The sequence below is a fragment of the Pinus tabuliformis genome, chromosome 4_1 (genome assembly GCF_031772625.1).
Source record: "Pinus tabuliformis cultivar Carrire ecotype Pingquan chromosome 4_1, CPIR1, whole genome shotgun sequence".
Taxonomy (NCBI): Eukaryota; Viridiplantae; Streptophyta; class Pinopsida; order Pinales; family Pinaceae; genus Pinus; species Pinus tabuliformis.
In genome coordinates this window covers 382,144,188-382,168,642 of record NC_142303.1, presented here as the reverse complement: position 1 = coordinate 382,168,642, position 24,455 = coordinate 382,144,188, and the positions used below count along the sequence as shown (strand labels likewise).

At 39.3% G+C, this 24,455-nt stretch overlaps 1 protein-coding gene across 1 annotated transcript in view; it reads left to right on the top strand.

The window, feature by feature from the left end:
- LOC149175888 (poly [ADP-ribose] polymerase 2-like) overlaps positions 1–24,455 on the top strand; it is a 392,573-nt gene that overhangs the window by 97,668 nt on the left and 270,450 nt on the right. The window contains exons 7-9 of the mRNA XM_089419781.1: positions 2,135–2,376; positions 2,519–2,648; positions 2,932–2,987. Of these exons, the coding sequence (XP_089275907.1) occupies positions 2,135–2,376; positions 2,519–2,648; positions 2,932–2,987 (428 nt within the window). The remainder of the gene's footprint in view (positions 1–2,134; positions 2,377–2,518; positions 2,649–2,931; positions 2,988–24,455) is intronic.

The window sequence follows — 24,455 nt, the reverse complement described above, 5'->3', positions numbered from 1 at the left end:
AATGAGAATTTGTGTAAGAAATATCTATTTAGTATTAATTTATAATATATATATATATATATATATATATATATATATATATATATATATATATATATATATATATATATATATATATATATATATATATATAACGTGTCTAGTTTCGGGGGGTCAACGTGCCTGTGTTGGACACTCGGATTCTCGTGTTTTGCGTGTCCTGTGTCCCCGTGTCAGGTGACTAAGCTTAGCATCATCCAAAGCTAATTATAAATTATCCTTTTCCAAAAATATTCCAGGCAAGGAGAACTCATGTTCATGGATACAATTATCCTTGTGATGCTAGGAATATTCCTTAGATGTTCTCCAAGTGGAGTGCCCTACTTGGTAGAAGATATGATTCGCTTCATTCCAAAAAATCCTTTGAGTGGAGATTTCTTTTCCTAGTCATGTTACCATCTGTGGCATCTTGAAGTAAATTAGAGAGGCCACAAATCTCAGAATCATCACCTATGCCAACTCGCCCAATCTAGCCAACATTATAGTCATATGAGTCAACATAAAAGTGCCACGTGTTACTTTGCCAAATTGCGATGTGTCATTTGTCTAAATTAGCTGTCAAAACCATTTAAAGTTTTACAAGAGATTATATTATTCTCAGGTATCCAATTGCCAATATGGGATGATAAAAATGCATTTGACCCTACCTATTCCCACATGCATCAATGAACAAGTAAAACTAACACCATACTTGCATGTTGCTATAAATGGGATTGTTTGACTAATATGCCTCCAATATGCCTCCAACGAATAAGAAGATGTTGTTTGTTTTTCGTTTCCGGACTCGTAGCCCCAGTCTTTAAGGATAACAATTTTTGAGAACACCTCACATATTTTTGAAAACAGCTTGCTTGTGGCTGAAAATAGCGTATTCATACTTGCATGATAACAAAGAAATTCATATGTCATCAGATCCAACATTGGAATCTTAGAAAATCAATTGTGAAAAAGGGCAGTATCTTAGAATTGTGTGCATGTTGGACACAAAGTATTAATAAACTCTGAATGCTCCTATAAGCCATGAATCTATCATGAACCACCTCTGAATCTCAAGCTACAAACTGGAAATGGTCTGTGAGTTTGCACTGATCTTTGACAAGAATGGTCTTGAATTTGTTATATGAATGGTCTAGCGAAGGGTTGCTCCTAGTGAACTAGCCTAATGAATAAATTTGGATGTCACCACATGAATTTTGGGTTCTAACATAGCAATAGTTGCAAAAGGTCTGACCCAGCCACGAATCATAACTTGATTTCTTTCTTCCTTTCCTTGGCCGCCAAAGTTAGGGGAGGGAGAGTGCCCATGGATTCTAGGTTAATAGAAAATTTTGGTCTCCATTACCCCTAGAGCTTTGTTTTTACTTTCCGTCATCTCTTCTATGTTGGTCTTGGACCTATTTTGCTCTCTTTCATTTCATACTACTCTCCTTTCCTTTTCTCTTGCTATTTAATTTCGAGGTGTGATAGGAAATTTCCATACCTGATCTTGTGATGGTATGCTCTATCTAGTTCCTTTGATGATTTGGGCATTTTTGGACATTACTGTTAATTTATTTAAGTTATTATGTGCACACACATATGTTCTATTTTTTTCATTGTTATTAGTCTAAGACTCTAAACTCTTATTTAAGGTTAAGTCCAATTATTGAAAATAAATGCAATATTGTCAGGAAGACTTATAAAATGATGGTTGCTTTATATTTGACATTGAATTTTAGTTGATAGCTCTCGTAAATGCTTGATTTGTTTTGTGAGTGGGTGTTAATATGATGGATGAAAACTAGGTTTTAAATGTTCTCGTATTGATTTGTAGCTCTGTTCCAAATGTATAATTCTAGTCAGACTTGCTGCTTTTGTGGCATGATGTCATTTTGTATCCTACCAGCCATGTTAACTCATTTTTAGTATGTTATTTCATTAACTTATGTCTATTTATTTACTTCATATATTTTTTCTTTTGGAATAGAGAACACTAACATGCTATGCTTTTATATGACATAAAGTTATATTTAATTTTATTTTTATTGCATGGGATGTCCTTGAAACCTTTTAAGTTTTAACAGATTGTTAGTCTTTTTGGAATGACAAATTATAGAAGCTGATATTGGAGGAAAATATATGGTGTACAATCGCTGGGGCAGAGTTGGTGTTAAGGGTCAAGATAAACTTTTTGGTCCTTTTGTGTCACGTGCTGAAGCAATTTCAGAATTTGAATCAAAGTTCTTTGACAAAACCAAGAACAAATGGTGCAATCGACACACTTTCACTCCTTACCCAAAAAAGTATACTTGGTTAGAAATGGATTATGAGGGAGATAAATCATGTGAACAAGAACAAGTATGTGGCTTGATCTACATAATTCATGTTTTGATTATTGTGTTTCTATTGCATTGCAATTTCTTTATTTTTGAAAAGGATGCAATATATTAAATTTCAAGTTGGAAGAGCTTGGTTGATTGGTCAACAATCCTTTTAACAGAATGAAAAGAAGGAAATTGACACCATCGTTAAGCCTCAACCTCGACAAAGTAAGTTGGACAATCGCCTAGCACAATTTATCTCTCTCATATGCAATGTGAGCATGATGAAACAGCAAATGCTGGAGATTGGTAATCTCTCTTTCTTTTGAGCCTTTTGTTCCTATCCTTTTATTTCAATGGAGGTCAGACTTTATTCATAGAGAATACAATGTAACTACAAGAAGTCTTGTGTTATTAGATGGTAGCACATGTACTCGTGAGATAAGCAAAACTGTTATTTTATTTATGCACTAATACGGGGGTGATGTATAGAATAAATGACAAGTGGTATCTGATTTCTTGACTTTGATTATTGAGATTGATAATTCATTTGCATGGGAATTTTTAATTACCAAACTTTCTGCTTGTCCAGGCTATAATGCTGAGAAGCTACCACTTGGAAAGTTGAGCAAGTCAACTATCTTAAAGGTAATCTATTTCACTTTCTCTAGTCTAGTGAACCTCATATTTAACTTGTAGGAAAGTTCTCTGAGATTTGTTGAGAAATGTAGATTGAGCAAGAACCTCTTGCATAGGCTTCAAGCTTCAGTATGAACGTGCAAGTAGTTCTAGACATTTCTTTGGTGACCACCTTGGAACAACAATTACTAATTCTATCTTGTAACTTCACTAGAAAAATAAAAAATAAAAGTGAAAGTCTTATGTTTTGAATTAGTCTGAAGAATCTAAATGAAATGTTATAGAAGTTCTAGAACATTAGTGACATAGATTAGGATTTATTCATATTCATACATCTCATGATTATTAATTTCTAAATTCCATATCTGATTATAATTCCTAGTAATTTTTATAACCCAGAAAATTTATTTCTGCAATTACTGAATAAAACGGATTGGGATTTTTAAGTCAGAAAATTAAATAGCGAAAGCAAACACAAGAACTCAATCACTTAGAAAATTCCCTGCATCTGATCTTCACTTTTTATTTTCCAAACAATGAGGGCTCCCTTGATGGGAAATTGTTCCATGGAGAAAGTACAGAAAAATTTACAACATAATAAAAACTGGAAAAATCTACCCCTGAAAAGCCTTGTTCCGCACCTCTGCTGGTTGTATGGCCAACTCATAGCTTCTCCTCCACACGTGCAGCCTTTTGCTGCAAAACCCGCATCACATGTGCAGCCTGCAACTCTCCTTGCATAGCATGTGCAAGCCTTTCTTGTGGGCTCGCGAACTGGTGCTTAGAAATTGGCATGGCCTTAGCCTACACTCAATATCCTTTGGAATTTCTCTCTCACTGCTGCAACACTTCCTTTCTTTTCAGCCTTGAGTATCACACTTATTGACAAAATCACTCTCTTACATCTTTGCCAAATTGTCTTTCTCCTCTCCTTGGGCTTGCTATTATAATTGCTCATTGAGCTAAACCCTTAATCCTATTCTTATTCATACATCTCATGATTATTAATTTCTAAATTCCATATCTGATTTTAATTCCTAGTAATTTTTATAACCCAGAAAATTTATTTCTGCAATTACTGAATAAAAAGGATTGGAATTTTTAAGTCAGAAAATTAAATAGCGAAAGAAAACACAAGAACTACCCCTGAAAAGCCTTGATCGGCAGCTTTGCTAGTTGTATGGCCAACTCATAGCTTCTCCTCCACACGTGCGGCCTTCTGCTGAAAAACCCGCATCACACGTGTGGCCTGCAACTCTCCTTGCATAGCATGTCCAAGCCATCCTTGTGGGCTCGTGAACTAGTGCTTAGAAATTGGCATGGCCTTAGCCTACACTCAATCTCCTTTGGAATTTCTCTCTCACTGCTGCAACACTTCCTTTCTTTTCAGCCTTGAGCATCGCACTTATTGACAAAATCACTCTCTTACATCTTTGTCAAATTGTGTCTTTCTCCTCTCCTTGGGCTTGCTATTATAATTGCTCATTGAGCTAAACCCCTAATCCTAATCTCTAAAGTGATGGACGGTTAGGATTAAATCCTAACCAACTTGAGACTAGTTGTTGATATTAAAACAAATTCACTAATGTAACTAAAATTACATTTCCTTAGTTTTCCTAGCTCAACGGCCAACATTGATAATTAATTTAGTTAAAGTGCTTTTCCTTAAGTTAGACTTTGGCTAAATCATAAAGATAACTTAATAAATTGAGCAAGTTTCCTAAGGAGGCTTTGGACGATTCTTGCATGCTTGACAACTAGGCAATGCAGAAATACCGTGCGTTGCTTACAAATATCAACAGTGATTGACCTAGTTGGTAGTTAGGATTGAGAAAATTAGTTGCTCGGATTTAGGAGATTCATTCTCATCAAAGTATAAATAGGTCCCTTGCCCCATGTGGGTCCCTCCATCCAACAAGTCGATTTTCCCTTAGCCATTTGATTTTCTCTTCATGGGGTGCATATTCCATGTGGGTGTGGCCCCCACATTCCACTAACAAAATAATTCGACCCACTTTTCCTTAGTTGGTGTCCAAAAATTGTATTAGCCTCCAAAATTGCAAAAATGGGTAATTTCCTCCTTAGGCAAAAATTTATTGAGAAGGGATATTACAGTCCTCCCCTCCCAAATGTTGCTTGTCCTCAAGCAACTGCAAAGCTGGATGCTGCAAAATCTGTTCACTCTCCCAAGTGGCATCCTCCACCGGCAAATCCTTCCATCGAACCAAGTATTCCCGGATGACCCTGCTCCTCAGCTTCCTTTCCTGTGTCTCCAAAATGGCTTTTGGTGTCAACACCAAGTGTCCCTCATCATCCAAAGGAGGAAGTTCAACAACTTCCATAACCTGCTGTCCCAAGGCCCTTTTTAGGCAAGAGACATGGAATACATTATGAATCCGGCTCTCGGGCGGCAACTCCAGCTTGTAGGCTACCTCCCCAACTCTCCTAGTGATTCTGTAAAGCCCATAGAAGCGGGGCTTGAGCTTCTTGGCCCGCTTCTGCTTTAGTGATGATTGTTGGTAGGGATGAAGACATAGGTAGAGCATATCCCCTACCTCAAACTGCTCTCCACTCTGTAACGCCTTCGTATTTTTCTGTTTCATAGCTGCTTAACGGACTGCAATGCTATTTTATCCATGTTGGAACTTTCTTGCTCCACCCCAAATCCTTAAGGATGGCTGCAATTTCCTCTTTTGGGTTGGTTGCCTCAGGGATTCTATGCTTTCAAACTTGTTAGATTCGAGTACCTTGTATGGAACAAGTTATTAAATCCAATAATGGCTTACCAATATTTCAAAATTATATTTTTTATATATCTATTGACTTCGCATATTAAAAAAATAAATAAAAATAGTTCGAATTAAGGAAGAAAGTTAAATTGGCAGACAAATATACACCCCCACAAACTTGTTCAATGTCGTCGATGACAATGACCGATTTCAACAAAAAATTGATTGATTTGGAGAATAGAATTACTAGTCACTCTGAGGATTTCAACCAAAAATTAGTCGATCTCGAGAGTAAGGTTATTGGACATTCCGACGATATCAAGAAGCTACAGGATACAACAAATCGAATAGAACAACAACTCGGGCAGAACTATATCAAATCCGAAATAAATCATAATCAGACAATGACGTTGCTGAACACTTTGTGTGAAAGGATGAAGGTTACACCTGAACAACTACTCCAAGATGATGGAGGTAATCAACAACACAATTCATCAGATTCAACAAATTTAGCAGATTCTCATGAAAAAGAGGAGTCTCCAAAAAAATCATCCACACACCATCAAGGAAATAGTAATGCGACTTTTTCAAATAAGCAGCTCTGGAATACATTCACCAATCAATACCCTCTTTTCGCTCCACCGTTAGCGACGTATCAACGAAGAGCAAAAATCGAGCTACCCAAATTCGATGGTAACGAAAAATGCAGCATTGCATGGCTGAATAAAGCAGAAGAATATTTCGAGATTTACGATATTGACAATGATGACGAAAAGATTAGACACACTTCCATGAAAATGGAAGGTGAAGCATATAATTGGTATATGTGGTGGAAGAAGACGACAATCGCCATCAGTTGGAGAAAATTTAAGGATGCATTCTTTAAAAGATTCCAAGGTGTAAAGGAAGAAGAGTTCTTTTCAACACTCATCAGATTACGACAAAAAGGAAATGTGGATGAGTACACCCGAGAATGGGAGACCTTAGCAACATGAGTACCTGGGTTATTAGAATCCCGTCTAATTCAATCATACATCTCCGGACTTAAAACTCATCTACGAGTAGAACTTGAGCTTCATGACATTACGTCAATAGAAGTAGCAAGACAAAAAGCAAAAGATGCTGAAAATAAATTTGAACAGATACTGTGGTCAAAATCGGAAAAAGTATATTTGAGACGAAGAATGCCCTAGTCTGTCAATATGGATAATACAAGATATGTACCACCACATCTTCGTGAATTCAAAAAATCTAACGTGGAGAGGCAAAGGATAAAAGAAGGCCAATGCAAACACTGTGGCGAGAAGTGGGACCCTAAACATAGGTGTGAAAAAGGAAAAGAATCAAAGAACCTATATAACTGTGAAGCAACTAATGATTCAAATAGTGATGATTCAAACATATAAGAAACAGAAGATGCCCCAGAATTCTCTCCAGAATTAGATGACGAAAGTATTCCGCAAGTGTCACTATCAGCTATGATAGGTATATCACAACCCTAGACTCTAAAATTGAAAGGACATATAAAGAAGAACAACGTAGTGGTTCTCATCGACTCTGGTAGCACCCACAATTTTTTAGATGCAACCGTGGCAAAGAGACTCAACATTTTCTCATTTCCCTTGCCCAACATGAAGGTGATGGTAGTCAACGGTAAGAAGATTGAAAAGGTAGGGAAATGCCATAAGGTCAAATTGCAGATTCAAGACTTTAATTTAGAATCCCCGTTCTTCACTGTACCATTAGGAGGAGTAGATGTGGTCTTAGGTATCCAGTGGCTACGAACCCTAGGCACTTACTCTGCCAACCATCAAGAGCAGTTCATAAGCTTTAATTGGGAAGGGAAGAGGTACAAGTTATACGGACTCCAAGCACCAGAGAATCAAATTGTGTCGTCATCCCAGATGATGAAGATGATTCAGAAAGGAGCACCAACTTATGTAGTACAATGTCACCAGTTAGAAATGTTATCTGCAAATATGATCAGTGAAGAGTCACTAGAAGTACAAGAGCTAATTCAGAAGCATGAAAAGGTATTCCAAGACCTGCCCATGAAAATGCCTCCTAACAGGGAAATCGAGCATACAATAGAAGTCAAAGCAGGATCAGACCCTGTCAACATCAAGCCGTATCGATATCCACATCACCAAAAGACTGAAATTGGGAGATTAATCAAAGACCTTTTAAAATGTGGGATCATATCGAAAAGTAAGAGTCCGTATGCTGCTCCAGTGGTATTGGTAAGGAAGAAGGACAGATCATTCAGGCTATGCATTGATTATAGAGGATTAAACAAAATAACGATTAAAAACAAATTCCCAATTCCCTTTATCGACGAAATGTTGGATGAACTACATGGCGCAAAATACTTCTCAAAATTGGACTTAAGGTCAGGCTATTACCAAATCAGAATCAGGTTGGAAGACATACCAAAAACGACATTCTGAACACACGAAGGTCACTACGAATTTAAAGTAATGCCCTTTGGGTTAACCAATGCACCAACAACATTCCAAGCCACTATGAACGAGTTATTCCGTCCATATCTTAGGAAGTTTGTATTAGTATTCTTTGATGATATTTTAATTTACAGTAAAACTTGGAAGGAGCACCTACAACATCTGGATAAAGTTCTTACACTACTGAAAGAGCATCAGTTCTACGCCAAGAAATCCAAATGCACCTTTGGGAAGGAAGAAGTAGAATATCTCGGACACATAATATCCCATGAAGGAGTGAAAGTGGACCCTAATAAAATCAAAGCTATAAAGGAATGGACCAAACCAGTTAATATATCCAAGCGAAGAGGGTTCTTAGGATTGACTGGATATTATCAAACATTTATTAAAAACTATGCACATATAACTGCACCTCTAACAAACCTTTTAAAGAAGAATTCATTTCAATGGAATGAGGAAGCAGGAAGGTGTTTTGAAGAATTGAAGGAAGTTATGTCTAATGCCCTAGTATTGGCAACTCCAGATTTCTCTAAACCATTTATCATTGAGTGTGATGCTTCCGGATTCGGTATAGGCGTAGTGTTAATGCAAGAAGGGCATCCAATAGCTTTTGAAAGCAGGAAGCTCAATAAAAGAGAATGTATTAAGTCCACATACAACAAGGAAATGCTCACTATTATGCACGCATTGGCTAAGTGGGGACAATATCTTTTGGGACGTAAGTTCTCCATTCGAACAGACCATAACAGTCTCCAACACCTCCTTCAACAAAAAACACTTTCCGAAGAACAACAAAAATGGATTGAAAAAATTGCCGCCTTTGACATGGAGATACTACATAAAAGGGGAAAAGACAATGTAGTAGCAGATGCCCTATCTAGGAAGGACGAAGAACCAACATTACTTGCAGTCTCAGTTGTTGTTCTTGAATGGCTTAATGAGATTCGAAGTGAGTATGCCAAGGATCCAGAAATAACTGCGATAATCAATAACCTTCCAGACAACTCAAAATTTGAATGGAATGATATTCTATGGTACCAAGGAAGAATCTATCTAAATTCAAACGCCAAGTTTAAATCCAAGATACTCAAGGAGTCATATGATTCACTATCAACCGAACATGTAGGATTGTTTAAAACTTACTACAATGCACGTCAATCATTCTTTTGGAAGGGGATGAGTCGCGATATTCAGAAATATGTAGTGGAATGTGACACATGTCAAAGAAATAAAAGTGAAAATATTATGACACCTGGATTACTTCATCCCTTAAACATTCCGAATCAGAAATGGGAAGAAATATCAATGGACTTTATTGAGGGATTACTTGTATCTGAAGGCAAGGATAAGATTTTCATAGTAGTTGACAGACTCACCAAATATGCTCACTTTATTGCAATGAAGAAATCAGACTCAGCTAAACAAATTGCTGAGATATTCTGCAAAATATTTATAAATTACACGGTTTTCCGAAAGTCATTGTGAGTGATAGAGATGCCAAATTTAAGGGTAATTTTTGGAAAGAATTGTTCAACCATATAGGAACCTACCTAAATATGAGTTCCGCTTACCACCCTCAAACAGATGGACAAACGGAGGTTGTCAATAAATGTTTGGAAGCCTACCTACGTTGTTACGCTACAGAAAAACAAAATAAGTGGGCTCAGTGGTTGCATCTCACTGAATGGTGGTATAATTCTACTTATCGCACATCAGAAAAAATGACTCCATTCCAAGATTTGTATGGGTACGAACCTCCAAAATGGAAGGATCTAGCTATCGTCTAGACAAATCTATCAGTTGTTAAAAACCGACTAGAAGAAACCCAAAAAAATCGTCCAAACCTTAAAGATTTTTAAATAATGCAAGAAACCGCATGAAGCAACAAGCTGACCGAAACAAAACCGAAAGAGAATTTGAAGTTGGAGAATGGGTATTTGTCAAGCTCCAACCATACAAACAGTTGTCCCTGAAACAAAAAGGAAAAAATAAATTAGCACCAAAGTTCTATGGACCATACCAGATCAACAAAAAAATCAGCCAAGTTGAATGTAGTTTAAGCCTTCTGCATAAAAGTCGAGTTCACAATGTCTTCCATGTATCCTACCTTAAAAGGGCACTTGGTGACCATCAATTAGCACAAACAACACTTCCGTCCTTAGATGACGAAGGAAGGGTCATTTTAGAACGAGAAGGTATCATATCCACCAGGGAAAAGAAGCTTCGATCTCGTGTAATCAAGGAATACTTGATCAAGTGGAAGGACTTACTAGAATAAGAAGCTTCTTGGGAGACTGAAGCATTTCGTCAGCAACATCTGTCGTTACATATGCTTTGAGGACAAAGCATTTTTTGAGAGGAAGGCAATGTTATATAAAAAATTTAATTAGTAATTATGAGGCAAAGGGCACCAAGAGGCACCCAAGGCAATATAAAGCAGGGGCCTCCCACAATTGTAATCATCTTCTATCTTTAATAATAATAAATATGATTCTTTCTGAGTAATTGAGCGTGTTTGTGCCAAAGCCCTCATAAATCGACTATCTCGGTCACTGATTATGGTCTTTGGAAAACCATGTAGCTGGAATACCTCTCTAAAGAATAGCTCTGCTACTTGGGAAGCAGAAGACCTCGAAGGGATAGCGAAGAAGTGAGCAAACTTGGTCAGTATGTCCACCACAACATATATACAATCCCGTCCCTGTATAGTTGGAAGCCCCGTGATGAAGTCCATGGACACGCTCTCCCATTTCCTCTCTGGAATAGGGAGTGAATAAAGTAGTCCTGCTGAGTGTGATAGCTCCCCCTTGTTCTTCTGACAGACTACGCACTCCTGTACGTGTCTCAATACATCCCCCTTGAGTCCCCTCCATGAGAAACGCTCCTTGATGGCACGGTATGTCTTGAGGAACCCGGGGTGTCCTGCTAGAGGGGAGTCATGTGTTACCTGCATAATCTTCTCCCTGAGCTGAGATCCGGGCACCAAGTATATCCTGTCCTTATAATATATCACATCATCCATCACTCTGAACCTGTCATCCCCATGTGTGCCATCCAGTATCTCACAAGCCTGCCTATCCTTGGAATACTCAACCAAAAGTTGAGCCTTCCAATCATGAGTGATGTCCATCAAAGATAGTGTCGCGGGTCTCCGAGAGAGGGCATCTGCCACTACGTTCTGCTTGCCCTTGACGTACTCAATCTCAAAGTCGTAGGCTTGGATTTTACTCACCCACTTCTGCTGCCTCTCCTACAATGTTTGTTGCTCTAGGAAAAATCAAAGACTGTTGTGGTCAGTCTTCACCTTGAACCAGTTTCCCACCAAATATTGCTTGAACTTGGCCAGTGCATGCATCACGACCAACATCTCTTTGTCATAAATAGAGTACAGTCACTCATGGGGTAGCAGTTTTCTGCTCTCAAATGCGATAGGATGCCCCCCCTGCGTCAACACAACCCCAACTCCTTCACCAAAGGCATCACACTCCAACACAAACGATCATGTGAAATCCGGCAAGGCCAAAACAAGACAGCTGCTCATGACCTTCTTGAGGCGCTCAAAGGCCTCCTATGCCACCTGCATCCACTCAAAAGCCCCTTTCTTAGTCAAATCCGTGAGGGGTGCTGCAAGCTGTGAGAATCCTCTCACGAACCTCCTGTAGTACGTGCAAATGCCCAGAAATCCTCTCAACTCAGTCACATTCTTGGGTGTTGGCCAATCTAGAATGGCCCTAATCTTCTCCTGGTGTACCTTCACTCCATCCTCCCCTATCACGTGCCCAAGGTACAACATCTCAGTTAGTCCAAACTCACATTTGGACATCTTCGCATACAACTGTTGCTCCTCAAGTATGCGAAGTACTTCCTCCAAGTGCTGGAGGTGCTCCTCCCAAGTCTGACTATAGATAAGAATGTCATCAAAGAAGACAAGGACAAAGCACCACAACTGCCCACGAAAAACGTGGTTCATACATGACTGAAATGTAGCTAGAGCATTGGTTAGCCCGAAGGGCATCACCAAAAACTCAAAGTGTTGATAGTGCAGCGAAAGGCAATCTTGGGGATGCCTTGCTCCCTCACCCAGATCTGGTGATACCTAGAGTGAAAATCTATCTTTGAGAAGTATCTTGCTCCCCTAAGCTCATCCATCAACTCATCAATGCGTGGAATGGGGTACCTATTCTTTAATGTCTTCTTGTTGAGGGCCCTATAATCGATGCACATGTGGAGAGTCCTATCCTTCTTCACCAACACCACGAAAGAAGCAAAGGGACGCGAACTGGGTCTGATGTGCCCCAATCTCAACAACTTTTGTATCGCCCTCTTGATCTCATCCCAGTAGGCTTTGGGATATCTATACGGGGTAGTAATGACTGCGTGCACTCCCTCCTCCAGCTCAATAATGTGCTCAAACACTCGGTCTAGCGGTCTGTCGGGAGGAATCTCCCCCAAAACCCCCCGGTGTCTCTCCAATAAGGCTAGTATGTTTGGGTGCACAGGTTGTGTTGGGGCCCCCGTCTCTAAAATCCTGAGCTCCATTGTCTACTCTGTCTCCATGTCGTAAATATGCTTACATTCGATGATCAGAAATTGTCTGGGGTGGGTAAGAGTGCATCCCTCTCAACACTACAAGTTTCCCATCCGAGCCTGTAAACTCCATCTCCAACTTCTGTCAATCAGTGGTGACCCTCGCCAATGAATATAATGACTGGGCACCCATCACCACGTTGGTGTCTGGAACATCAACTACAAAGAAATGATCAGTGACAGAGTAGTTCCCCATCGTCAGAGTCAAGCTGGGAACATACGTCGTGCACTGCATCGTCATATCTCCTGGCACCGGCAACGAGAACCTGTCAAATGTCTCTGTGTGAATGCCCCTCCGCTCCACCATCTAGGCATCTACAAAATTGTTGGTGGCCCCGTTGTCTACTAGAATTGATACTCGCTACCCTTACACAGTCCCTCTAATCCTGAGTGTCAAGTACTTGGGGACTCCTCGAAGTGAAGTAAGAACTCCCCCTGATGGGGCAATCAATCCTCCTCTATGGGGTGGTGGTGGTGGTGCTCCCCTTGATGACGGTGCCCCCTCATCTCCCTGATTTGCACCTAGCTCAACCTCCTCATCCGACTCACTATCTAAATACACCTCAATGTAGTGGGCCTTGCCCTTGGTGCATTTGTGCCCAGGTGCCCAAGGCTCCTAGCACATGAAGCATAACTTCCTCCTCTTGAGGTCCCTCCTGGTCTCCTTGTCCAACTGGACACATCCTCCATCCTTCTGAGGTGGTTGAGTGTCTCGGTTCCCCAGTGGGGCAGTAGGTCTGGTGGGAACTAAGGCCTGGGTCTTAGGCACTGTGTCAATCATATCCCGGGTCCTGGAGATAGCATCCATCAATGATGTGGGCTTGTAGTCCCTCACCCAACCACGTAGTAGCTCAGGAAGCCCCTCCACAAACAACATGATCAACTAGGCCTCCGAAATGTTGGTCACCATCACGGCCAGTCTCTGAAACTCTGAAATATAGGCCTTTGCGCTACTAGTCTGCCTCAGATGGGCCAACTCCCTGAAGTGTAGCTCAGGGTCCTTCCTCTCGAACCTCTCAATCAACCTCTAGGTGAACTCAGTGTAAGAAGTGATGTGGATATGCCCCAATGTAATCAGCCCATGGTACCACCACTCCTGTGCATCACCCTCCAAGTGTAAAGTAGTGAACTAGATAACATCTGTCTCACGCATGGGATTCAAGTGAAATTATGTGTCTAGCTTCTGAACCCATGCCTTGGCTAAACTCTTATCCGAACCATCAAAGTTGGGGAGTGTAACTTTCCCGCTATCTTTTGTACATCCTGGCTAGACTGGCCCCCTCTATGATGTGTTCTGGTCCTAGTGGTACGCCTCTCTTCGAGGCATATGTATTCCCCAAAGGACATCGCCCTCTTAATCCTGGCATCCAAACCCTCATACTCATCAATGCTTGATGCAATTGAGTGGACTAAGTCCGCAACTGGGTCTGGCTCCCTCTCGGGCTCTGGCTCGTCCACGAAATGAGGCATGGTGGGACGACTTGCGTGCCCACGCAGAGGGGTGTGTGGGGGCTGATAGGTATGGTTGCCTCCTCCAACTTTGGAACCCCCATCACCTTGGTGCTCTCCCTTTGGTCTCCCATTCACCCACAAGCCTATCACTTGTTGCATCATGTCCATCATGAGCTTCCCTTGCCTCAACATCTGCTGGTTGGTCCTCAACAACTCCTCTAAAATTTGGTTTTGGCCCTGTTGAACCTGTTGCCTACACCTACCTACAAGTCAGTGAGAAAAGCCTTAAACCCCACAGGGTGTGGTTGGTGGTAGGGAACTCAGAGAAGGGGCTATCACACTAAATCCATTCTCTCTCCATTTAAGTTATCTCCTAGGTTAGCTAAGGGGGGTGGTCCCTAATGAAAAATTAAGTTAAAAAGAGATGTGAGTTTCTAGGAGAATTGTTAGAGTTAAATAGATTATTTCTTTAAGATTTATAAGCAAAAACTGATATGAACGATAACCATCATAAGTTAAGCATGAAATACATAAACAACCAGTGCCTTCCAAGTATTTGCTCTTTTAGAAATGAAATTGTATCTTGCTTAAAACAAAAGTAGAATGCTTAAAAAATTGAAAGCAAAGCAATCCTGAAATGGAGACAAAGATGCCATGAAATAGTGAAAATGATAATCTACAATTAGTGTACAAGAACTAGATAAAGACATGCAAGTAGAACTCCATACTTGTCTAGTTAAAACAATGCTCTAGGTAGCAAATAAAATCCTTGAAAGCACAAGATATTGATCAAGAAAAATATTTAATTTTAAATTTATGTGATCTTAATAAGCTAGAGGAAAGGAAACTCCCTCCTTCAAAATTGTTTGATGAGATCCTTGAGGCAAACCGATTGGGTCCTTTTATTCTTTATCTTGGGAGTAAATTCATCTATTGGTGAGCTACCCCACGCCCAAGTAAATCCTTCAACCAAATCTAAAGATCTCTACACACTTGGAAAAAGATGTCAGCAATCATAAGGGATTAGATTATACAATGGAGGAGAAGGCTAGAGATTTCACCAAAAATCTTCTAGTGCTCCTCGTCCTAGAGTATTTCTCTAACCCAAAAGCCATACAAGATGACTTGCATATGTTAATCCAAACAAGTGGAAAAATGATAACTAGCATAATCCAACATACATGTAGAATGTAAAGCATAACAATTGAAACAACATCACCTCAAGAAATGGAAGGAGAACACCAACACAATAGTACCCCAAAGTCTCTTTTATTATATGAAAGATGAATATAAGATCCAATAGAGTCTCCGCAATCCCAACAACTCGTTCTATATATGCAAAGATGAAAGCCAAAGCTTATTTAAATAGGCAAATGGGAGCCAATCCCAATGTGAGTGCAAGTGACAAGTGGAAGGGTGAATATCCCACAGCAAAAACGAATTTGCAAGTGGTTGCAAGAACTGTCCAAGTGCTGGAGATCACTGTTGTAAACTGCTCCTAACGGGCTGTGTATATCTCCCTTGAGAATCAGCGTTCATCCAACTGCTGGTGCACATTCTTTATGGCTGCCAAGTGCATATATAACTGAAGTAAATGGGAGACAAACTCCCACACAAATCTCCAACTAAAACCTGTGATTTGACAAATCTGCAACCAAATACCAATGCTGCCAATCAAATCTGTGTATAGCTGCCAGCGTAGAGGTTGATCTGCTGTGCGTGTTTCTCTTTTCTCTTGAAGATTAACGTGCCATATTTTTGCTGCCAGGTGTGAGTATGACTGGAGATAGGGAGGAGTTTAACTCCCATCAATTTGCTGTCATAAACTGCCACCAAACCAAAGTTTTGATTGCTGTGATAAATCCTCATTTAAATGACAGCTGTGTATTGTCTCTTCCTGGCCTGCGTTGACTGCTGTAGGTACCTTTTAGCTGGCAGCGTGGAGGCTAAGTGGATTTTAATGCGTAGACAGTCCTCACAAAAACTTGAGTTGACCTTACTTAACATTCCATCAAAGTCTATGCTGATTTTCTTTTGTTGCGCGGAGATATCTTTGAGTAACGTGGATATTCCTTTGCTCTAGCTGTATGTGGAAGCTTCTTTTATCATGTGCCTTTTATCAAACTAATGAGTAGGCTATAGTTATGTGGGGTCCCTCCAACTTCTTTTAACTTTTTCACCTTAGACTTTAATTAACATTTGATTTAAATTAAATCAACGTTACTTCATACATTTGCTTGTATGTACTTCTCATGAGTTCATTGTGGGTCCCTTTGACTTTGACTTGAGAGTGTTGTACCTTATGAGGTGGGTCCCACATGCTTGCCACATCACCCGTGACTCTCCACATAATTTCCATGTCAAAATTTGACTTATTTTGAATTTGGAAAAATTTATAATTTTTTTCCAATTATTCATTTTTTTGAATTTTTTCCTCTTTTTTGCTACTGTCATTTGAAAAATCGCCTTTTGAGGGACTATAAGTCATTTTTTGACCCCCAAAGTGGGTCCTAGGATAATGTTGGGCCTCTGAGAATGAATTTTGGGTAGTCACACGCCCCAGACATTTCCTAAGGCTACTTATTTACATCATTACATTGAAAATAATTAAAAAATCCCGTTTTGCGGGATATTTTTAATTATTAAAAAATCCTACTTAGACCTAGCCAAATTTCACGATTTTTTGTGTGATCTAGTATGGTAATATACATCGACTTTAGACATTGAGATGTGTTAGGGGCTCAACGTTCAAACCGTCAACCCGGTTTTGGGGTAAAAAAATGAGTGAAAAAACCCAGAAAATTATCCGCGTCCGAAAAAGAAGGGATAATTAACCAGATAAAAAACACACTCCAAGGTGTACTCGTTTGCTGATCGAGTCCCAACATCCTAGGCCTGTTACAGACTCGAAAACTCATCATTACAAGTATCACTTATTACAATTCCCCGCAGGGTGTGGAATCTGGGTACAAGAAAGATGATGAGAAGATTGAACTAGAGTTAAAAAACTCGACTGATGATATCTGATGGTACAAGTGTCCTATGGATCATCCTTTGGCATGGAGTCTTCATATAATCATCAGGTGCCACTCTAGTGGTTAACAGACCCACTTATCTAGGTTGCTCGTTGTCCTCCTAATTGTCCATGTGGCCCCAGATGTTTTACACCTCCATATCAGAAAATGGGTCCGGTTCTCCCTCTCTGCCTCGACCCCTTACTCCACCTTTGCCTGTGCCTCTATGTCGATACAATGCTCCACCAAACGACCCTATCATCACCTGCTTTTAGGCCCATAGTTGGCCAAGAACATGCTTTGATACCACTGTAATATTCCTGATAGAAAATTTTACAGCGATATTAAGCAAAACACATGTGCAAACATAAAATTTCAGCAAACCATGAAACACCCATAAATTACATCGGAATTGTTCCAAAATCAACCATTTTATTATATTTGTAAGAGGAGTACAAAGAATGTGTGCACCTGGGCTTGACAAAGCAAGCTAGACAATCCCAGGTGAAATTTTGTTGCCCGGATACAAAAGAAAAAGACTCGTCCAGAAGGTACTGCGTAGGCCCTTGAGTTTCTGCATTGTTGGTTGAGTGGAACCCTTGTTTGAGCCCCAAAATCTGCCTAGAAAATTCTGCCAAATTAATTCTGAGCTCCCCACCAAAAACCCAGAAAAACCCAGAAAGGGTTTCCTCTAGTTTTGATGCTCCAAAATCACCCCCAAATTCCAAGCTCTTCTCCACTGCGAGGAAATTACAGCCTGTAGAAAATTTTGTCTCTACAATCCTCCAAAATAGTGGAAAATCTCCCTTCAGCACCCTTCTTGCCTTCACCAAACACCCCAGCCCCAAATTCCTTCAACCAAACCTACCCACAAACAACTCCACCCAAAATCTGCACTGCCTAGGAACACTACTGCGTAGACCACATGCCAGGAAACTTCGACCTGAGTGAGGAGCACTTTTTCAGCGTATAATTGACCCAGAAATCACCAGCAAATTGTCCAAGGAAATATGCAGCAAGAACCCAACACTTCTATCCCTAGAAATTCTTCCTCACAACTGCATGGCCCTCTATTCTGCGTCCAACCTGAGGAAATCAATTCATACAACCTGTTTCATGCTTTCTCCAGCCTCCACGAAATTATGATGAGACCTCCCTAGGGTGGCACTCAAGATCCACTGAAGGAAAGGGTGAGTCTTCTTCCTGGAAAACTCGTTTGCTCAACAATGCTTGTAACCCACCTAAACAACTTGAGCAACAGAGGTAAATGATAAAATGTCAAAAGGTTCCAATAGCTGCTCCCTTCCTCATACTTATACTAGTTGCCCCTTGCCCCATGTGGGTCCCTCCATCCATCAAGTCGATTTTCCGTTAGCCATTCGATCTTCTCTTCATGGGGTGCGTATTCCATGTGGGTGTGGCCCCCACATTCCATTAACAAAATAATTCAACCCACTTTCCTTAGTTGGTGTCCAAAAATTGTATTAGCCTCCAAAATTGCAAAAATGGGTAATTTCCTCTGTAGGAAATTTTTTATTGAGAAGGGATATTACACATTTTTGCTTTGGTGGGGGACCTCCAAAATTTGATTTCTTTTTGACCCACGAATTTTTGATTATTTTCCACTTGGAGAGAAATTAATTTCTCTATAATTATTTTTTGACTCAAAATTAATTAATTTTTTGGCTTAGGATTTTTATTTAATTTGGTTAGAAAAATTAATTAATTGATACAAGAGGGGATTAATAATTTTTTCACCCTCAAATATTTTAGCCATTGTGTTCTAATTATGAATAGCCATGCGCTAAAATATTTTTACATCAAATAATTACAAATTCAACCCTTGAAAGGGGAAAACACCTTCAGACATAGACCCTCAATAATTTACCCAATTTTGCAACACGATATGATCTAGCAGGAAATCAAGTGTGCTTATAATAAAATAATTTAGCCATGGTACTCTGATTACTAGGGACCATGCACTAAAATTATTCTTAAACAGATTTTGACATCGGAGTCGATAAACACTAGGACTCACCTAAGACCTTGTCAATGAATTCCACCCTAACTTTGGGGTTTAATGTTAAATTTGGACAACTAGGTCCAAACTCCATGTTTTGATGCTCAGATTAAGAGGCTAATATTTTTGTTGGATTCCTCTTACTGAGAGGTGTAAAATCCATATAAAAATAGTCTTAATCCGATGAGCAGAACTTATATTGTGAATTTATTATTCTTAATAAATTATATGTGCAAGGTCAGCCAGTTTTGTAATGTAGGCTCACATGCCCAACAGATGTGTCACTCACCCTCATGATGGATATATATACAGGAAAAGTTGGAGAGAATGTTAAGACAACTCAACTCACATCTTCCTCTCTCATCTTAGAGAGTACGCTACCTGGAGGACGAATTTCAGCCACACGTGGGAAGGACGAAGAGGACAGACCGTACGGATTTTCTGCTGCTAGGGTTTCGCAGAAAGTTTGACCAGCGTTGACTTTGGTCAACGCTTGGTCCAATCAAGCTGAAAATTGGTGGAAAGTTCGATTTTTGAAGGCCGTACTATCTGGCACAAAAATCAAGGTCAAAGGGTTGACCGTTTTGCTGCTGCGTTGACTTTTAGCTTGCTGCCCCTGCGTTGACTTTTCAGGACAGCGTTGACTTTTGTAGAATTGACTTGGGTTGACTCATCTACTAGTTGGAGGGATCTTGTGACACATCTGGGCTGGCTGACCAAAGGAGACTTTGCTGGTTGAAGCATCCTGTTGACCGCCGAAACGAACACACACATTTTTCTTGTTTCTGATTTGTCTTCTGTAAGATCTGCTTCTATGTTCTATCTGCATTTTGCTTAACTACTTGTATGATTGCTGTGAGGAAAGTGAAATTGCTCTTAGCATAGAACATCTACAAAACTTTACATTTAAGCTAGAAGAAAAACTTTGTGTTTACAAACACACATAATTCGGGGAGGTTAAAAAACTTCCTAGGATGAAATCTTTTTCCAAAATTAGAGGTTTACCTAAGTGTTGTTACATAATTGAATGGTCAAACTAGCATCATTTACAACAAAACTTGCAGAAATTGGGTTTACAATGACATATTCATGTTGAATGATGACTTTGATCTTTGCAAATTTTTCTGGAGTTGCTTGTACATTGCTTTCTTGGATTGTTGACAAAATTGTGGACAACAGGGCCAAATCCAAATGTGTGGCTGTGTTGAAATTTGGTAGCTTGGAAGGTATTTCTAAGTGGAAAAGCCCTTGGGGTTTTGTGGTTTTAAATTTGGGGGTTTGGACCCAAAGGAGCGGACTTGAAACCCAAGAAAATGAATTTAATAAATTTAATTTAACTATGTGTCAAGTCAACTTTAGGTCAACTAGCAAGGCCAAGGGACACACCACTTGGGGTTTCACACCCATTGGACAAGTATATATAGAGGCCAAAGGAGAGGCTAAAACACAAGACATGAAGATGATCCTCTTGTGGAGAAAGGAAGTAAGCTAGCCACAACCAAGCTAGGGAGGCCAAATCGCATAAGAGAAAGTCTGTTGGAGCAGAAGGATAGTTTGTGCCCTAGTTTGAGGGTTGGACTGAGTGTAATTTGGGCGCACAAACTAGCAAGAGAGATGGGGCAGCTTGGAGGCATTCTGGTTTGGTGATGAGATAGGGTGGGATTTGTGTGGCAGGTTGCCGACACCATTGATGGACTTTAGTTGACTTGTCAAAGTATGTTGAGACAACTTAGGTGCCTTGGCAAGGAGTGCTTTGGCTTGGACGAGGTAGCTTCGTGTGGAGCATGGTGTCTTCAAAGATCAGGTCTTTCAAAAGGATGTGGTTGTAGATTAAAGGGAAGGCCACTTCCAGGTGGTGGTGGAAATACCTTCCTCACTAAGAGGGAGTGTTGAAATTTGGTAGCTCAGAAATTATTTCTGAGTGGAAAAACCCTTGGGGGCTTTGTGATTTTGAGTTTGGGGTTTTGATATGTGAGCCACGTTGGCAGATCCCGACCTTTGACCATCAACTTGTCGTCGCAACTTAAGTGTTTTGCTACACGAGTTGGAGTTTCTCCATTTTCGGTCAGACCGTTAAAAAAAGAGAACTGGAAAAAAATTTATAAAAGAAAAGAGTTTAAAAAAAATAATAATAAGGTCTTTGGCCATTGATATTTCAATGATTCTAGTAAAAAAAAATCCGATGTAAATTTTGAAGGAGAACATACATATATATAAAAAGGTTCTACATTATTGATAAAAAGTGCGTGATAAAGTCAAAAGAGAATATTTCCAAATATCTTTAAAACTATACGTAAGAGAAGGAAGAGTAGATAAGATTATCTTTATTCTTCATTAAATGGTTTAGCTCATGGTTTTAGCAACTCATGGTAATTGCCCATGGTATTTTCAAGGTAAGAAGAACAAAAGGATTACAAAATCTCTTTATGTGAATGATAAGTTTTACTTTTCATGTGGAGAAAATTAACTGAGTCAAAGGCACACAAGTGGACATATATTTTATATTATACCCCAAGGAGGTGAATAGCCCCGTTTCACTGGGGTTGTAACTTCTCAAAAGGAAAAAAAAAGATTATAAATATATATAGAAAAAAAGGTTTATAAAAAAACAAAATAAAGTAAAAAAGGAAAAAGAAAGTTAAAAAATTAAAGAGAGTTTAAGAAAAAAAAATTGAGAATAAAAAACAATTGAGAATAAAAAAAATATTATAAAATAAAAAAAATAATTTTTTTTTAGGGAAATTATATTTTTAGAATCCATAAAGGTGTCCAAATTCATTGAAGAAAACAGGTTTATCATTAAACCCTAAGCTAATTGACGAACACAAAAGAAGTCCATTGTTGAAGGAAAAAGCAAATCGAGTCTAATTCAAATATGAACAAAGAGACTATGGATTCCATACATAACTCTATATTTTGGATTAGATGTCCATTTTGTTAAACAAAAGATCAGTATTTGTCGATTTTTAAAAATCACATAATACCTTGTCCAAAATGTCGAAGGTTGTTTACTTTGGAAGAATATCAAGGTAATACCCAGTTACCAATAAAAAGATTAAAGGAAGAAATCACAAAACTTCAAAAAGAACAAAGCATCAGAAAAGAAATATAAAGATCTCGAAGATTGGTTTCATGAAAAATTAGCAGAAGACAATGAAGAATTTTGGCATCTAAGGGACCATAATGAGAAATTACTTTCACACATAAAAAAGTCCAAGGTTAAGAAACAAAGACTAAAACCAGAAAAAAGGAAAGTTCTGATAAGGAACTAAAGGAGAATCTACTAGAAAAAGAAAAAGAAAATTTGTTTCTAAAAGCCCTTAATAAAAAATTATTAGAGCAAATAAAAAATTTAAAAGATAAAGAGAAAGATACTAAAGACAAAGTCAACGATTCAGAAAATGGCAAACTTTCTAGTCTAAGGAATCATAACCAAGCCTTACACAAATAAAGAAGCTTAAAGTGACAAGAAACCACTAAATGACAAGTTAGAACAACTTAAGAAGTAGTATCGAAGTCTCTAGTCGTTTCAGTCCAAGTTGAAGATAAATAAACAAATACCGATCCAGTCAAAATCATAACTCAAGCAGAGGATAAACCTATTGAAGTGAAGACACATGCAAAAGTTTCAGTTCAAACGATGGACATTCCAAATGATGATTCAGTAGCCAACTCAACAACAACAACGCCTGGAGGAAATAAGGAGACAACCACTAACATGATAAGGGAAAGTCCAACTAGAAGAACTATTTATCGACATCCGAATCACAAGAACAAACTTTCCAATCAATCTACGTACTAGTATCACTCAGAACATAAACGACAAATTTATGTTCCCAAGAATACTGAAGCTTGCAGAATCCAGTCCTACGATAACTATTCATCACAAATTTCTAGAGATCAGAGGATTCCATGGAAGATTAATCTAGGATGGTCCGATCCGTTCTCAGAACAACAATTTTGCCTATCACTCAGAGCATCATATCATCTTGTATCAACGAAGATGAAAGTTCAGAGATGAGAAGATATTCTCAGTAAGCTTTGAGGACAAAACTTCTTGAAAAGAGAGACAATGTTATGAATATAATTCATATAAAAGTAATAAATATAAATATAAATATAAATATAAATATAATAAATAATAATTAGTTAGTTAGTAATGAAGAGGCATGTCTTAGAGACATGACCATTCATGAAAGGGCACTTGCCTAGGGTATATAAGCAGGCCCTCATTCTCATTTATAATCATCTCATATCTCATATCAATTCTTATACAATATTCAATATATAGTTACATGTCTTACAATGGACATTTACGTCTTTGAAGTATTTTAAAGATTTCCACTGCATATACGACTTTTGGTCATTACATTGGTATCAGAGCATTTCTCTGTAAAGTACGAACTTTGTTTGTAACATTGGCATCAGAGCATTCCTCCGTGAAGTACGAACTTTGTTCGTAACAGACCCAAAGGAGTGGGCTTGAAACCCAAGAAAATGGATTTAATAAATTTAATTTAATTATGAGTTAAGTCGGCTTAGGTCGGCCAACAAGGCCAAGGGACAGCCCACTTGGGGTTTCACACCCCTTGGACAAGTATATATAGAGGCCAAAGGAGAGGCTAAAACACAAGACATGAAGGAGATCCTCTTGTGGAGAAAGGGAGTAAGCTAGCTGCAACCAAGATATGGAGGCCAAGTAGCACAAGGGAAAGTTTGGTGGAGCAAAAGGACAGTCCGTGCCAATGTTTGAGGGCTGTACTGAGTGCAATCTACCTGAAGAGACTAGCGGGAAGGTCTAGGTAGCTTGTAGGCCTGGCCAAGAGTGTTAAGAAACTGGTAGAAGGGCCGCAAGCAGGCTGTAGGGCCTAGCAGCCTGGATAAAGGTGAAACAGTGGGGCCGAGGTGCTGATCTGAGGTGGTTCAGGGCTACTGGAAGCTGGCTGAAGGTACAACAAGGACTGAGGGGTGAGCTGGGCATGCCAGGAGGGTTGCCAAGTCACCAGGAAGTAGTCCAGAGGTGCCAGTGGGCTACAACAGCCAGAAGGAGTTGGCTGGGCAGTTTTAGGAGGGCTAGAAGCATCCTAGTTTTCTACATCAAGTGGACAGAAGTCTTCAGTCAAGGTGGATAGCGAAGTGGTTGCAAAGAGGCAAGGAGGACAGTGGGCTAAAGAGATCTGCCCAGGTATGTACAGCAAGTAAATTACGTGCTGTAA